General features: G+C 38.6%; 1 protein-coding gene across 1 annotated transcript; it reads left to right on the top strand.

The window, feature by feature from the left end:
• The first annotated feature begins 115 nt into the window (after nt 1-115).
• On the top strand, nt 116-15,844 carry iqck (IQ motif containing K). Its single transcript, XM_044100361.1, has 9 exons — nt 116-509; nt 580-623; nt 997-1,123; nt 1,202-1,299; nt 1,589-1,641; nt 1,751-1,828; nt 2,150-2,234; nt 10,925-11,036; nt 14,842-15,844. Exons 1-9 carry the CDS (start codon nt 461-463, stop codon nt 14,991-14,993), a joined length of 798 nt encoding a protein of 265 aa, XP_043956296.1. The 5' UTR covers nt 116-460; the 3' UTR covers nt 14,994-15,844.
• Nucleotides 15,845-16,523: the final 679 nt, after the last annotated feature.

Genomic DNA, 16,523 nt, shown 5'->3' with positions numbered 1-16,523 from the left:
TCTGAACATGTGTTTTCCTGATCAACTGGATCCAATTTCAACGTGCTATACAATTTGTTATAAACGGCAATGTGCCTCCATCTTGTGGTACCTGGCTATAATAGCTAAAATGTGTCTTTTCAATTTTTTGTTTTGCTTTCATTTACTTGGTAGTTTGTATAAAAAGTGTGAAGTACTAAAATGCACTATGCGAATTTTATTATTTTATGTCGTGAATAATTTAAACATCCGAAAAGCATTTCCGTCACTTCCGCATCTAAATTTCTGATTGGACCTCGAAGCAGCTGCTATGTCGACGGACGGGTCCTAACCTATATTTTAAAGTTACAGCCTGTATGAGAAATGACGTTAAATACCACAAGCGAGCTCCTATTGACAATAATGTTTACATCGGAAGTCAACTTCTACGCACTTCCCTAGCAACACTCCTTGACAACAGCTAATGAACGCAAGCTAAAGAATGGCAGAAAAAGATGCTAATATATCATTATGGGAACAAATTTGCCAAGGTAAGATGAATGTGCCTATATAAGTCTGAGTTTAATGTAAATAAAATTAATTGCTTGTGTGTATTTTAAGAGTTTGAAGCTGAGCAGCCCAGTCCTCCTAAACAGAAGCTGAAGGTGAGCTGTAGTGCCTTGAAAAGGTATTCACACCCCCTTGAGCTTCCAGGTTGTGCCATTGTACAATCACACAGTTCAGTTTTCTTAGGATTTCATGTAGCAAACCAACACAACTGGTTTTCAAATTCCACAAATATAATTCTGAGAAGTGTGACCACTTAATTTACTCTAAAGGGCACCAATTTGCCCCTTAGTAGTAAATACACTTGCTATGAGTACATATTATATGACTAATTTGAAAAGATAAAGTCTGAGATTTTAACATGAGAAAGTTTGGGAAAATTGCTTAAAGCGATTGAATACGTTTACAATGTGCTTGGTGAACATATCTTTTCTGCTTCAAGATTATTTAGAGTAATTATGGCTTTTTTAGGCATTAGTGGATGATGATCATCTGAGGTACACAGACCCTCTTGCTAGTATTGGTGGCTTGGAAGTTGTTCCTCATAAGAAGCAAGCTAAGACAGCTGAAACTACACCTTCTCCACAGAATAATGAACGTAAGATTTACTGCCTGCCTGAAAAAATTCTTCCATTCCTGATCTGTATTTGCAAAGACTAACATCCATGTGTTTCAGGGCCGGTCAAGCGGTTCTTGGAGAAAATAGTGTTTCCTGTATTATTACCCGGTCTTGAAGCTTTGCTGAGAGAAGCCCGGAAAGCTAACTGTTTTGAGGTCTGTATTTCTTCTGATAAACATCACGCTAAATATTTAAACACATTTCAGAAATTTTATGTTTAATTTGACCCAAAAGGTACATTTATTGTTTACTGCTACGGCTATGACAACAACCAGTAAAAGTGTTTGTCAGAGCTCTCAAAAAGTATTTGGGACAGAGCAGAGTCTGCAGAACTTGACACTATTGATAGTGATTTGAATATTCTGGTATCTTTTATTTTTATGTCTCTGCTTTTTCTCGACAGAGATTGTAAATATTGAAAAAACATTGGTTTTGTCATTCCAGAGAAAATTTACCAAATTTCTCCCCTGTGACTTCCTAACTGAGTGGCTCTACAAGTAAGAGCCCTCCCCACAATCCTTCACTCACATATTTCTATGACACTGCATGACTGCATATGAAACCAAATAACCTTCTTAGCTCATGTTGTGTCTTATTTGTTCTCAGTAATAACCCCCAGCGGCAGGGACAGGATCCAGTGAACTTTTTTGACATTCCTTTTGTCAGTGACTGGCTGAAAGAGCAGTAAGTATTTTCCATTATGCAAACATACACATATACATATTTGGGATAGAGTTGGCTTTGGAAATACTTAGACAGTGATGCCTTTTTGTCCTTTAAGGGTCTTGCCACCTTTCACTGAGATGTGAACACAAAGACCTTTAAACTTGCTCTTTCTTGTTGTGCATGTTTAATCAAGTGAAATGAATATTAGTCAATAAGGTTCCAGTCTTGTGAACATGACTACATTTCTTCTTGCAATGCATATGATTTAATTTCTGATGTGTTAATATCATATCCAACAATATTTTAACCTTCATTTTTTCTTGTCTTTTATTTTTCCAGTCCTAGACCTCCCATCCCTTTGTTTCTATTGCTCACTGAGGAGGAGGCTGCCCTGATTGTCCAGTCTTTCTGGAGAGGATATAAGGTGCCTCACACCATCTTAATGAAGCATTTGAATAATTTTTTCCAGCATTAAGTGGCTGTACAACAAATAATCTTATTTTTTTAAAGCAAGAATTGAGTGCTCAAGTTTGAATGTTTTTGTATACTTATTGTTTATCAACACAAGCTAATATATATAAACATATATATGTATTAGCTTTATATATTATATACTAACATTTACATAGATCTCCCTTAGTAAGATGGACCTTGACATAATTACTTTGGCCATTATCAAATGTCTGGCATAAGTCTGCATGAACATTTGATCACTCTTGTGGGAAGAAACGGCAACATTCATTTAAATTGGTTGGTTTCATAACCCATATTTTGCTTTTGAGGATAGTTACACATTTTATGAAGGCTGATATATATGTGTGTATATATATATATATATATATATATATATATATATATATATATATATTTAAATATTTATATATATATATATTTTATTTTTTTTTTCTCCTGGAATGCTTTATTTTGTTTAAGCCAGATATGTTCTCTATTCTGAGGTGCACATAATTTAACTATTGACTAATTAGTCCAAAGAACATTATTGCAGAAGTCCTGGTCTCAATTCTCACTAGCAAACTCTAGTCTGGTCTTCATGATTTTCTTAAAGCGCAAAGATTTTCTCCTTGCACACTGCCCATAAAAGTAAAATTCATGCAGTTTTTTCTCATAGTACAGGCAGTTCTGACCAAAACTGTCAAAGGTCAAGTTACTATCAGATAAAGTAAATCAATGCGTATGGCCCAAAAGTGCATAAAAAAGGTTAATTTTAAAACAGAAAAGGAACAGCTTAGTCAGTCCACAAGACCGCAGTAACAGTATGTGTGTGGTCATGTTAGGATACAATAGACCTGCGTCTGAGAAAATTAGCCCACACCATGATCTGGTTGTATAATCCCATTTCGCTGTAAAAACCTTCTCTTACACAGGGGCCTGTAGTTTCATTCAGCAGCGTGGTTATGTCATCGGTGATGCCAACCTTTAATTCCCTCCTGTGCGGGTGCTGCGATGCCGCGATATAAATAGTCAGACGTAGCCAGAGGCAAACAGCACCAGTTTCGTCACTCTCAGACAAAAGATAAACACAGTGTCACAATGTTCTGTGGTGTGAGGCCAAGTAAAAGGGTCGTGTTCTGTTTGTCCCAACCTTACTGTGATCTGCAGTTGCTTTTAAATAAATCAGCAAACTTATTCAAACATGTAGCTGAATTTATGGGTGTGTGCCTAAAAAGCTCTGCTGGAAGTGCAGGTGAAGGCTTTTTGTTTTAGATGCTTTTTACCGCCAACAGGGGGAGATAGTATTCTTCTTTTCAGTCAGTGTTCATCTATGGCAGCAGTGAGTGTGTTTACCCTGAATTAGGAGACTGTTCAGAAAGGCCACTGATGGCACTGCAGACGGTCAGCCCCAGGGATCTTTAGGCAGAGCCACACAACAAAGAGAGAAACTGAGTTGATAGGGAGAGAGCGGGAAGGATTAAGTGGAAAGATGAAGCTATGTTTGGAAAATTCTGGGGTGGGCGACAAAGCGGAGGAAAGAAAGCATGCTGATGTTGCAGAGACGTGTCAGATTAGAGACTGAAGCTAGATGGAAGGAAATGCAGCTTTGTCAGCAGAGATCAAGGATTAAAAATGCGGTATAGTCAGTGTCGGAAGTTAGAGATTGGGGTTTTGACAGACGCAAGATCACAACTTATTAAACACTCACAGGATGGGGATATTTTGGGCTTGCAGAGTACTGACAGAGACTGTAGTGTATCATGACAGGAGTAAATGTATAAAGTCATTTGTGAAGCTGTGCAAGTCCTGCAGAACCTTTGCGATTTATGGCCACCCAGACATAAATTCACAGAATTCTGAGCACAGAGATAGTCAACAATATATGTTTACTAAAATCAGTGTCTGTATGAAATTTTCAAGTAATGGAAAATTATTTTTGAATTTCTAAAAAATCCTAATCTGATGTTGAGATTTTTCTCTGGTGTATATGATCAAGCCCCCAAAATGGTCCCTACATTTGTTCCCCCTCAGTCTCACGCTCAAAACGGTTATATAACCCGCCTGACGCAGAACTGACTCCCTGACTGCAGTGTGTGTCTATCTGTGCTTGTCTGCGTGGATTTGTGCAAATATGCGTGTTGTGGTTAAGAAACACAGACTGGCCAAAAGCGCAAGAAGCAGAGACCGAGAGTATTTTTGCAGACCTAAATTTTCATCTCTCCATGATTAATCTTTCTCATCGCAACGCTGCGGACTGAAGTAGAGAAGCAGTGGAGCTGGCTCTTACACACACACACACACACACACACACGCACACGCACACCCACACACAAATTAACTCCCGTCAATGACCTAGACAATGACACTGTGTCTCATTTCTCTTGCATATACAAAGCCTTCCAAAAGCATTCATACGCTTTGAACATTTTCACATAATGTCACCTGACAAAAAAAAATCTTCAATGTATTGTATCTGGATTTTATATAATGTACTGTCACAAATTATTTTGTATTTCTGGTATTTACATCATTCAGAATAAAGTCATCCTTTACAGTAAATCATGAAAATGGCAGCATTATGTTATGGGGTGCCTTTCTTCAACTGACACCAAAGAGCAGATAAGAGATGATTGGAGGACAATACTGTTAGGAAAGCTGCTAGAGGCTGCAGAAACAAGTCTTTATTGTAGACATTAAAACACAACACATATATGCTTTGATGTTGTTCAAAGCATAAATGTGTGTCTTAATGGCCCAGTCAAAGTCTGGGCCATCAAAATTTAGGTATGTAAATATCCAAAGTTGATTTTAAACATAAACCTGATGACCTGCACCTGGAATTACAGTGAAAGGTTCTGTAAAGTTATATTTTTAAAAAAAGCACTCCACACTTTTCAGATTATTGGTTTAAAAAAATTATTGCAATTGTAATTTTTCTTTGACTACCCAGTTATGTGGTGGATAATCACATAAAATATCAATAAGACACAGTGAGGTAAGTTGCTGTAATGAGACACATGTGAAAATGTTCATGAGGTATGAGCATTATAACCAGGAAGAGCCATAAGACAGTAACATGTTGCATAATCTTCTTTAAACTATGTGCCTTAGCCCGGCCATAATCCATTCATCCATGCCTGCTGCTGTAACACACATGTGCTCTAGCACACACAAACACTTTTTATGATCACTAAGACTTATTAGGATTACTGAAATGTGGTCAGCTGAGTTGGAGCAGTGTAGCTGTTGTATAATAAACTACAGTTAGCTTGTTGATACTATAAAGTTGTGTTCATGTGTTTCAGAGGTCTTTTTCCACTGTTTCCATTTCTTGTTTATTACGATTTATTTAGCATGCATGCACTCTACTATTTATCACCTGGCTATAGCGACTTGTGCTAAGAGGTTGTGACTGTCTTTATTTCCTCTATAGACTACTGCTGCACATTAGTATCAGAGAAATTTATTGGTACTCTTCAAACATAAACATAAAAACAACCTAAAATCAAACAACTTATACAAACGTGTGTAAAAAATTACTTGAAACAAAGACAAATTTTAATGCTATTCCTTGCTGTTTATTACGCACTAAGTAGGTTTATTAAACACAACACAGTGTGTGATATATTTTTTTAAACTTTCCCCAGATTAAATCTAGAAAATCTAGCATTATGAATTATGCTTTAACCCAGAAAATTCCAAACAGGACCTATATCTATTACTAAGTAAGTAATGCTTAGATTTAATTGAACAATTCAAGGACTTTTTATTCCTGCTTAATCCACTAGGAGTCATGGGCTGGCTAGTTTGAAAGGGCTGTCAGTAAAGAATGCTGAACCTTTTTCTCATCTCATCTGTAAACTCAAAAACCGTGTCACTATTTTCAGTCCGATGTTTGTTAGAACTACCCTGACTCTTCACCAACAGTAGGAAATATTTCATGGTGTATTTGCAAAATGTGAATATGGACAAAAAGACTGAAACCCTTAAAATAATGTTTTGTGGTAGCATCTTATCAACTATCTACACTTCAAAATGAGATGTTTGCATTTTCCAAAAGGCATTGATGGAGAGATAAAGCCTTCTAAACCCCAAAATGCATTTTCTTTTTTAGAAATGAGAAAAATGATCAAAACAGGTTTTCCCACTGTACATTTATTGCTACCTCTTGTAGCAACACAGAAAGAAATCCACATTTTTTTTCCTTTTTAGAATCTTTGGTTTTATGTATTGTTACGTTTTCATTTTCATATTTTAATATTGTTGGATTTTTAGGCCTGGTTTAGAATGAAAATGAAATGGGGCACTCTTTGTCCTGAGTAATATTTCATTTGACATGACCTGATATTGATGGTTTGACATATTGACACCCACTCTGCCCACAGAACCTCTGCCAGACAACAGTGTAGTTGATCAGAGAATTAGGTCTGGGATTCCAGCTCAACGATCTAAGAGCAGCCATAGCTGAAAGGTCTGAGCTGAGTTTCAGCATTAGGTCAGTTGACCGACCACGTGCAGCGACGCTCATGCAGAAAAAATGTCACAGGCACTCAGTCCATTAAATAGCCATTCTGTCTGCTTCTGCTTAGTGCCCACATACTAACTTATAGCAAAGGTCCCATCAAGGCACCGTTAACATGAGATGGGATTTATTTCACAATATGGAAATATAAAAAACATTTGAATTCTTGTCAGTGTTTTAAAAAAGCACAGTGGGGGTTGTGCTGGAGCCACTAACTGTGTTCAAGTCTGCAGAGGCACGTATCAGACTGCAGGTCACTGGGCTGGTTGAACTCTGACAGAAGCATCAGGCAACAAATAGATGATGGATGGGTGGATGAGGTGTGAAGGGGAAGATAAAGCAGATTTGTGGATGATTCTGTGTGACTTGCCTATGTTGGTGATGGTACTGCAGTAAACACAGACCTTAGTGCTGGTGCAGAATCATAAACTTAGTTTCCCAAGCAGCAAAGGAGAGCAGCCTGAGAGGCTGTGCAGCAGAGCTGAAGCATGTGTGTTAGAAAGAGTGTGTGCATTGTTTGTTGGAGTTATGCAACTTGTGGGAGTGTGGTTTATGTAGGGCTTCATCTTGTGCTGCCACTGGTGTGATTTTTATGAAGATGTCTGTGGGACTTGAGTTGGCGGCAGTCTTCATGCACTATTTTCTTCTTCTGTTTCAGTTCGGTGGTGTGTGTCTATTCTCGTGTTAGCATTTTACATCTGAAGTAATGCATGTGGAAGGCTACGGCCTCGCAGTGTCCTGGCGATTTTTCTAATCACTTTAATCCATGCCTGTGTGCATTGTACGCAGCATGAGAGGAGTGACTCACATGCGCTGAACTAAACTCGGCCACGTGTGCAGTGACACGATTGATCATAACAGCAGCATACTGTGTCCGCAAAAAGTCATAAACGATTCCAACTTAGATGACTACATCAGAAAAAACACACATTTCTAATGCTATATCCTGAGATCAGGTGCTATTGTGAGAGACTGCATTATACTACACAGAAAGATTACTTGTTTCAGGAAAAATATGGAAAAGTTGATATAAGTATTTTCTATAAGTGTGGAAAAACACAAAATGGAAAATATTTGGATTTAAAAGCTATATATCCTGTCATATTCCATATCCATCCTTCCATCCATAAATAACAGACTTCTGTATCCATACTGTCTCTGGTTTGTGGATTTTATATTTCAAGCCACATGACAGTAAAGTTATCCACCATAAATTCATCTTGAAGTATTATAATCATTCTTTAAAATGTTTTTCATAAATGACCAAGAAGTTTGATACTGGAAAGGAGATGAATTTTTGACTTAAAAAATGTCCCAGAACTTTGTTTTTGTTTTTTGCACATATAATCCCAAGCTGCACTTTTCGCCACTAGACAAGCTGGTCTTATTCACACAGACGGAATATGAAACCCTCTCCGTCTGCTGAGCTTCTTTCATCTGTCTGTCACAGACACACTTAAAAACATTCTGCGTTTTAAAGGTGTGACCTGTCTCTAAGCAGTTGTTTCTATTGAATATGTTTTTTGTTTTTTTTATTTAGAAGCAGATCATAGCAGCAGATGCACAATAACAAGGTAGAAGATTTATGGAGGAAGCCAGTGAAAATTGACATTCAGTCTCACACACAGAGAAAACAAGCAATAGTGAGCAAACACAAGCGGCTCCAACCCCCCACATGTCCTGACCCTCGCCCCTGATTTCCATTTCTATGGTTTGCTCCCATCAGGACAGGGGCTGCTGCGGCACCATGACACCCATTGAATTAACTGTTGGAGCTCACTGGTTTGGTTGGTTTTACCAATTCGTCAGCCTCACGGCCAGCCTTATATAACAGGCCTACTTTTATACTCCTGAGTATGAATGCTATTGTAGCCTCACAACTAGACACTCAGGAGAATGTTGAGGTTCACTGGAAGCAGAAGGGAAAAAGATGGGTGAGAGGAGACGTGAAGAATGCAAAACAGAGAGGACAGAGGTGGATGGAGAGGGATGAAACACTGATGTGGGGAGAATCTCAAGAGAGTCTGAGGTGTTGCTATATGAGCCACTGAGGAGCTGAAGGGGAGGAGAGGCAGAGAGGAAAATCTCTCTGAGTAAAAGAAAGAAAAAACCTTTTTAGTGGGAGAGGAATAGGCAAGTGAGCCCTGCAGGGACATTTTCTTTTCATCCTAAACAGCAAACATTCAGTCAATCTCTCAGCAGCCCACACACAAACACAAAATAACTACAGGGGTTTCCTCCAAGAACAAAAGCATGAGTCATGTCAACAACAACTTAAAGTCGGAGATGCATCAAAAGGCAGGTTGTTGACAATTAGGCTGCATGAATTTCACCCATTTAGCCAGCCACACAATTCAGACGCAATCATACTCAGACATGGGCCTTAACAGTGACTCATAAAATGACACACTGCTTTGTAAAGCTTTAGTTATTTTTATCTGTTTTAGAATATAGGTGACAACCTAGCTTTATCTTGGCTTTGTAAGTCTTTTGAATCTGACTCATTCAGAAAAGGGCAGGTGTGGCTTTTTGACACCTTTTAGCCTCCGTATCATAGCCATTCAGGTTCTATTCATGTTATTTATATATCCTATATCTGGCAGGCCTGAATATCCCTACTGATTTATTATTTATTATTTATGTAGTTTCCCTGGTAACATAATTACTTGTATAATAACAAAAGGGTATAGATAGATGGGCTAATTTATCTTTGAGAGGATTTGTATGACATACAGTGATGAGAAGGCGAGCCTGCTCTTGCAACAAAGTGCAGCCCAGATTTCTAAATAAGGTATGCAAGGCATGTGTTTAATTTTTATTATCGTAAAAAGTCTAACACAAAGTTTATTTCATCACATCACTGTGTCACTTTTTTTAAACTAGCCATCCCCATAAGCGACTTCTTCTGTGCAGATTTTATTTGGTGTCACACAGAGTCAATCACTTCTCCTCAAAGGTGAATAACTGGATGTCATTCATTTATTCCTGCTTTAATTCAGGACCAGTTTAACCTCTGTTGTGAGATCAAAGGTCAAAAGTTTAATAGGGAGAAGGGTCGTATTGCAGCGAATTATTACAATTATGGCATCAGCATATTAATGAATTTTGGACGGGATTTTTGTCCCGTTAAATGGAAACCATTTTTACAAATGTGTAGTGAGCTATTTGAAACAAGAGAATCACAATATTCATTGAACATGAATATTCAGCAAATATTCATGTTCATTGAATATTGAACATGTTATAACCTTGACTTATTAATGCTATATGTATGAGAGTAATGTAAAAAAGCCATTACTGTATTTATAACATTAAAATGAACAGATCATCACTGTTTTTCAACAAACAGTTAAACCAGGGGTCCCCAAACTCGGTCCTGGAGGGCCGGCCTCCTGCATGTTTTAGTTTTCTCCCTGGTTTAACCCACCTGGATCAAATGATGGCTCATTAGAAGGTCTAAGAAGAATATTGACCTGCTGAAAAGGTTGTTGGTGCCACCAGGGAGAGAACTAAAACATGCAGGATGCCGGCCCTCAAGGACTGACTTTGAGGACCCCTGAGTTAAACAAATGGAAGATCAGCTGGGTGAAGTACTCAAATGTTTTATTTTAAAACATCCTTTTAAACATTTTAAGTTAATTTAATGATGCTCGTTAATCTCCCACAGCTGATCAACATTCCACTGATTTAACTCACCTGGTCCCCATGTTAATGATCACATCTTGTCTGCTTTTAAGCTTCCTGATGTCCATTGTTCACTGCTAGCTTCTTCCATTTTATACCACCTAGTTCTGCCTTGTTCTCCTCATGCAGTGAATGTAAATTTTTGATGTTAATTATCCCTTCTACTCACCATGCCATTTTTATAACATTGTCTTCTTTTTGGTCCAGCTGCACCCTCACAAAGCACAACATTCAACTCTTGTTTAAAGGATAAACCTCTAAAGTGATGTAAGAACTATCTTGTGAATGTGTACAAAGTTTTTGAGTTTCTCTGATTTTCATCTCAGGTGGTATGCCTAAAACAAAACAAAAAAATGTATTCTGAACATTTGAAACAGTTTAGCAATGAATAGCTTAATGTATTTAAATGTTAATTGTGGCATTTGCTTTGGTTAACATGTATAATTTGTTGTCAGGTCAGAGCACGGCGAGACGTGCAGGAATTACGCCGATGGCAAAGAGACCTGAGGGAAAGACGTGACATTACCACAACGGTTGCACGCTTCTGGTCCCGGCAAGAGAACAAAGGTATACACACACACGTGCACGCATGCAAACCTTTACACACACATCTTTTTACTCCTGTACAACCTGTGAACTTTGTACTGACTTCCATTCGTTATAGTAAATGCAATCATGCTGAACCCCCAAATTTTTCCTGACCCTGATCCTTACCCTAAACCTAACCTTAGCTCAATTCACAACTTGGCTCTCAATCTAACTCCTCCTTCTTGTGGACCCATAAGGAGCAGTTGGTCCTTATGGTCCTTACAATGTATCAAATCACACACACACTCACTCACTTTTAGTCACTGATTACCAGTCCTTGGGCTATATTGCTACTGCTGTAGTTGACAGTGGTTGTTGTTTATACAGTATAGAAGTATTAGTAAATGCATTATGCAAAGACATGCTTATATAATACTGCCAACCCCATCATGCACCTAATTTGCCGCAGAGATACAGTGTTCATCCTAACACGGCTTTGATGTCAAAACCGAGACGAGGATTCTTGCAGCGGCAGCGGCACGCAGTGAGAATGAGGCCAGCGGCGGAGATAAAGAAACGGCATGAAAAAGAAATCTCTCCAGGGCTCGGGGTGTGTTTGTGTGATGGAGATGGCAGAGTGTGGGGGTTGAGGGGATACATGTGAAGACAGAAGGGAGTTACATAGGGATTAAGACAGAGAAGTAGAAGACTATGTGTGTGTTTGAGAGTTGTGGTTTGCACACATGAAGAATGAGACACAGCAGCTGAGAATGCATATCTTTGTGACAGAGTGACTGGCATTACAGTTCTAGGATAAAGGCTAATCTTTGGTCTTTGAAATGTGCAGAACTAAGAAAAAGTGTCTTTTAATGTGATTAATTGTCATTGTTTTTAGCACATAAGGATCCATAAAAGATCACAAATCTATCAAACATGGACTGGTTTGAGATGCTCACTGTATGACAGCTGTCAGGAAAAATATAAAATTTTCATAGTAAAATTTCGAAAAGAGCATATAACCCGATCTAACTGCCTACATTTGAATCATTATAGTGACAAATGTTCCCTATCTTGTGAAATTGTGCTGTATTTAGTTCATTACTGCTCTATAAACCCTTACATTTATTTTGATGCTTAGGCCAAAATTATAGACTGGGGAAAAGGCCCACTTCATTCAGTAATAGTTTGAAAATGCTTACCTCTTCCTTTATGCTATTCTGCTCTTTAACATGAAGGATGAATGGTATCTGCTGTGGTTGTCAACCTGCATTTGACATAACAGGGTTACCTTTGAGAGTGATTGGTGCTGCTTCTTTGGTTTCCAACCCATGATTGCCTATGCTCTACATGACCTGAAATATTTCAGAAACAGACAGACTTGTTTTATGTGTATGCAAGGAAGAAGTGTAGGAATGACTGACGATGTGCAGAAGCGGGTGGGGGAGGAGGAAGCGCTGCATCTCTCTGGTTAGTCAGGCACTATCTCTGATACCTCATTGAAAGTACTTTACGAAGGAAAACTTTAACCAGTTTGAAATCACAACTTTTAAAACTTTAATACCAGTAACCATTCGATGCTGCATATAATGCACTATTGGATGGATTGGATCACTAATCATTAAAGATGTGCTTTTAATGTCGTCTTTTATCCAGGTATTTAGTAACCTTTACTGCAGCCTAAAATTCTTCATAATTAAAAAGATTAGATGTAAACTGGTCAGGAAAACATTAAAGTCTCTGAAAGTAACTGTAATAAAGCGGTAGGAACTACTGGTCAGTCATAGCTCTTGTAGTCTTATTTACACTGGTTTGTTATTTACAGTGAAAGTTTTGATTATTTATATGGGAAGTTGAAGTTTGTGCACCATCAGTGATTCTCCGATGTTAAATGCACTGAGAACAAAACATGCAAGACCCTTTCTAGTAAGAGTAATTTACCAACAAAGTAGTTGCATTGTTATATATAAAGCAAATATGCATAAGTACACTCTATTTTGTTACACTTTACACTTCTTCATATTTATATAATCCAGGCAATACTTAAGATGTTCTATACTTCATATGTTTTGACACAGTAAGTCTATACTGTAGGTGGCAAACCATCAGCTTCTGTGTAAATAACCACCAAATACAAATATGAGGAAGTACATAAGATTTATAAAATAGTATTAACATGAACTGAAGAAGTTTGTTTGGTTCTGAAGACATCAAGAGAGTTATCTACTGCAGGTTAGATATTAACTACGTCCAATCTTCTGACAGAACTTAATTTCACAAATCCCAAAATTCTCCTTAACTCAGACACACTTTCTCTCCGTAGGTTTAATCTCATATTATGGGTGTTCTGTTTCAAACATATCCTCTCCAATATGCATATTCAAGCTCATCATGATTATATTGTTGCTTGTGTTTCTTACCAACACTGCCAAAAACCACCATGATTGCAGGTTGCCTCCACACTAACACATTCCACATAACAAAAGGGCCCACTGCAGCCACAGCCACCACGTCAAAAATTCCTGTGCTGTGGTGCCACAGCGTCACTGCCGCCACTGCTGACCTGACATAAAAACAAGGGGGCCTGGGGGCGTGTGTATGGTGCACCACACTGTGTGCAAAATAAAAAGTATACCCGGCCCATCATCCAGAATGGAAATCATTGTCTGACCTCTTTAGCAGAATATGAACTGGACTAGGAAGGGAGGGAAGCGGAGTGAAAGGAAGGAGTGGAGAGATGATTAACAGTGGTGATTTTGCTGTGCTGCATGTTGTTTTGGTTGAGAGCACTGACAGATAAATGAGCCATGTTTACCACTGCGACAGAAGCAGAGTGTGAGCAAAGCATATTTTGGGAAGCTCCCCCTTGTGCATGGAAGCTCTTTAAGTTGATCCAGGAACAGCTGCACTCACCTTATTTGACCTAAGGAGCAAACATGCATCAACTCTTCTGGTATTTTCTGGTCTGAAATCGGATTTAGCCTGAGACGGAAACTAAAAACAATAAGACGAAGGGCAAAGAGCAGCCACAGAGTCATTTGTCAAAATGTTGAAGGGTTGGAGCTCCATGAACAGGTGCAGCTGTTGGCACTACATGTATCACCACATGACTATCGTTAGTGGGATGTTTACCTTTGGAACATGCCCTGTTTGTATTGTACTTTATCAAATGAATCCTGAGAGGAAAAGTTGTTTTTGTTTCCATGTAGAGATTTATTTTGGGAGTTTAGCCTGGGGTTAGTTTTTTATTTATTTATTTTATGTTTGTGGGAATTTCTGACCATTTATCCAAAGATTAAAAAAAAGAAAAAGAAAAACTAATTTGTTAGGTCAGACACTGATGTTGGATGAGAAGACCTATATTGCAGTCACTCCTCTGATTTATGCTCAACCCTTGTCTTTCCTGGCCTTGCTGTGTGCACTGGTAGACCGTCACATTGGAACATGAAGGAGCCATCTCCAAACACAAAGTCTGGAGACTTTGTGTTTGGTATGCTGAAAACATTAGACATTTCTTTCACTGGAAGTGTCATGGGCCAGCAGTCCAATACCACAATCCTCCCACCACCAAACGTAGCACAATGCAGTGAGCCAAGAATTGTTGTCATGGTAACAGTTTAAGGCAAAGGACTTCAAACACATTACACATGGGAGATTATTGCATTGGAAATGTCTCCGTTGTTGTAGAGTCCAATGAAGGTGTGCTTTATTCCACGACATCCCATGATGGTATTGTACTTGTATAATAGCTTATAATACAAGATGCTTAAACTTAAAGGTGTTTTGTTTTTAAAGCTGTATACTACACTGTTTTGTAGTAAAGATACCTTACTGTTGTTGTTTACAGTTGCTATGATGAAGGCAATGCATCCAGAGAATCCTGATGCTGGCGGCTCTGTCCCTCGGTTGAACATGAATCACAACAACCAGGCGACCCCAGGGCCCAGTGAGTTGCGGACCACCAACCCGGGTGAGGAAATGGAAACGTCCTCGACATGACTGAGGATATCCTTACTTTTACACTGATGGATAAAATAACACTTGAGTTAAGTTGTTTGTGTTGTTATGTATTTTCTGTGAAATAATTATCTCTTTGTTCTATGAGTTTTTGTGGTGTTAAAGGGCTATTAGACTTTGTTACCCTGAAGTCAAACTGACCAAAGTAATCAGTCAAACTTGCTATACAATGGCCTACAGGGTCAAGCAAGAATTTATGAGCTGATCCATGTCCAATCATTTTATTGCTCCCATTGCCTCTTTGACTTATCACTTCCCTTCATGCGTCTTACCCAATAAATGAATTCCATATAACTTAGTTCCTATAATGCTGCCAGAAGGGAAACCTCTTGGAACAGACCTGATATTTTCTCTTGGCACCTCCTGCTGACATCTCACCAGAGGACAACTGTATTTCCTCGTTCCGTGTCTTCTTTTTTATCGCAGCAATACATATAATAAAAAAGGTCGTAGCTTTTCCATTCAGGCAGACAATTAAGGCCGGAGTGAGGAGTGACTTGGCCTTCGCAGCAGCACTTTCTATCCTGTTTACCAGGAAAGGAAATGTCCCTGTCAGGGAATCAGGGAATAAAAACAATGTTTTAAACTCCAAAGATCACAGGTGAATGATTGTTGTCTGTATTACAGAACACATTAATTGTTATTCTCCTGAAATATTTATCATTTATGTTGTTGTAGCATGTTGCCCTGCTCAATATGTATTTAACACTAACAGATACATTTATCAGCAATCCCTGTGGTGATCAAGCATTGTCTCAATGTTTTCATGAACTCGTCCTTGAATGAGCTCATGAAATTTGATTTGCAAAAATAAAACCCTACATAATGCTCAACGGTCTTTTCACTTCTTTGATCTCCTTCATTGAAAATGAAAATTGTGTGAGCTGTTAGAATAATGTGCTGACTGCAAATTAACCTGAAATGCTACATGCAGTAAGTGCTCTTCTGGCACATGTCCACTGCCCCACAAACCGAACATACCTGAGAGGATGCTCTGCGGTCCTGTGATGGGAGGATCTCTTGATCCTTGCCTTCTCTGATTTCGTTAAAGTGTGGCGTTTAGAGGATCTACATTTGTCTTCCTGCAGTAGCTATCTGGGTAGATGGTAGCCAGCTGCCACTGAGTAAGCTGATAAAACCACCCATTTTATTCTGGGGATATCTGATACTGAACTCAGCTCTAGAGAAACTGGCATCAGTGGATCAGACTGAAACTAGATCCCATGGTGCTAGAGTTGAAGCTGCACAAGGTCAACTCTGCATAGCTAAAGATCAAGTGGGTCTGGTTTCCAGGCTAGAGGTGGAAGTGGAAGTTAAAATTATTGCATACAAGTATGAAGAAATAACCATTTTATCTACTTGTTATGTAGGAAAATATTATAATCTAATTCATTCTCCAAAAGCACTTCATTACTTTATTAACACAACAAGCATCTTTCAGATTGGTTGAAAATTTGGATTCAGTCCAATGCAAAAGGATCCTGCATCAGTTGCCAAAATCTTGGTTATGTA

The sequence above is a fragment of the Gambusia affinis genome, linkage group LG19, assembly GCF_019740435.1.
Source record: "Gambusia affinis linkage group LG19, SWU_Gaff_1.0, whole genome shotgun sequence".
NCBI lineage: Eukaryota > Metazoa > Chordata > Actinopteri > Cyprinodontiformes > Poeciliidae > Gambusia > Gambusia affinis.
The sequence above is the reverse complement of the archived record's forward strand: the minus strand, read 5'-3'. Positions and strand labels throughout refer to the sequence as shown.

Coding starts and splice junctions, on each gene's coding strand:
- iqck (XM_044100361.1), top strand. CDS start 461: ATGGCAGAAAAAGATGCTAATATATCATTATGGGAACAAATTTGCCAA. Junction 624..996: donor CTCCTAAACAGAAGCTGAAG/GTGAGCTGTAGT, acceptor TGGCTTTTTTAG/GCATTAGTGGATGATGATCA. Junction 1,642..1,750: donor CTAACTGAGTGGCTCTACAA/GTAAGAGCCCTC, acceptor ATTTGTTCTCAG/TAATAACCCCCAGCGGCAGG.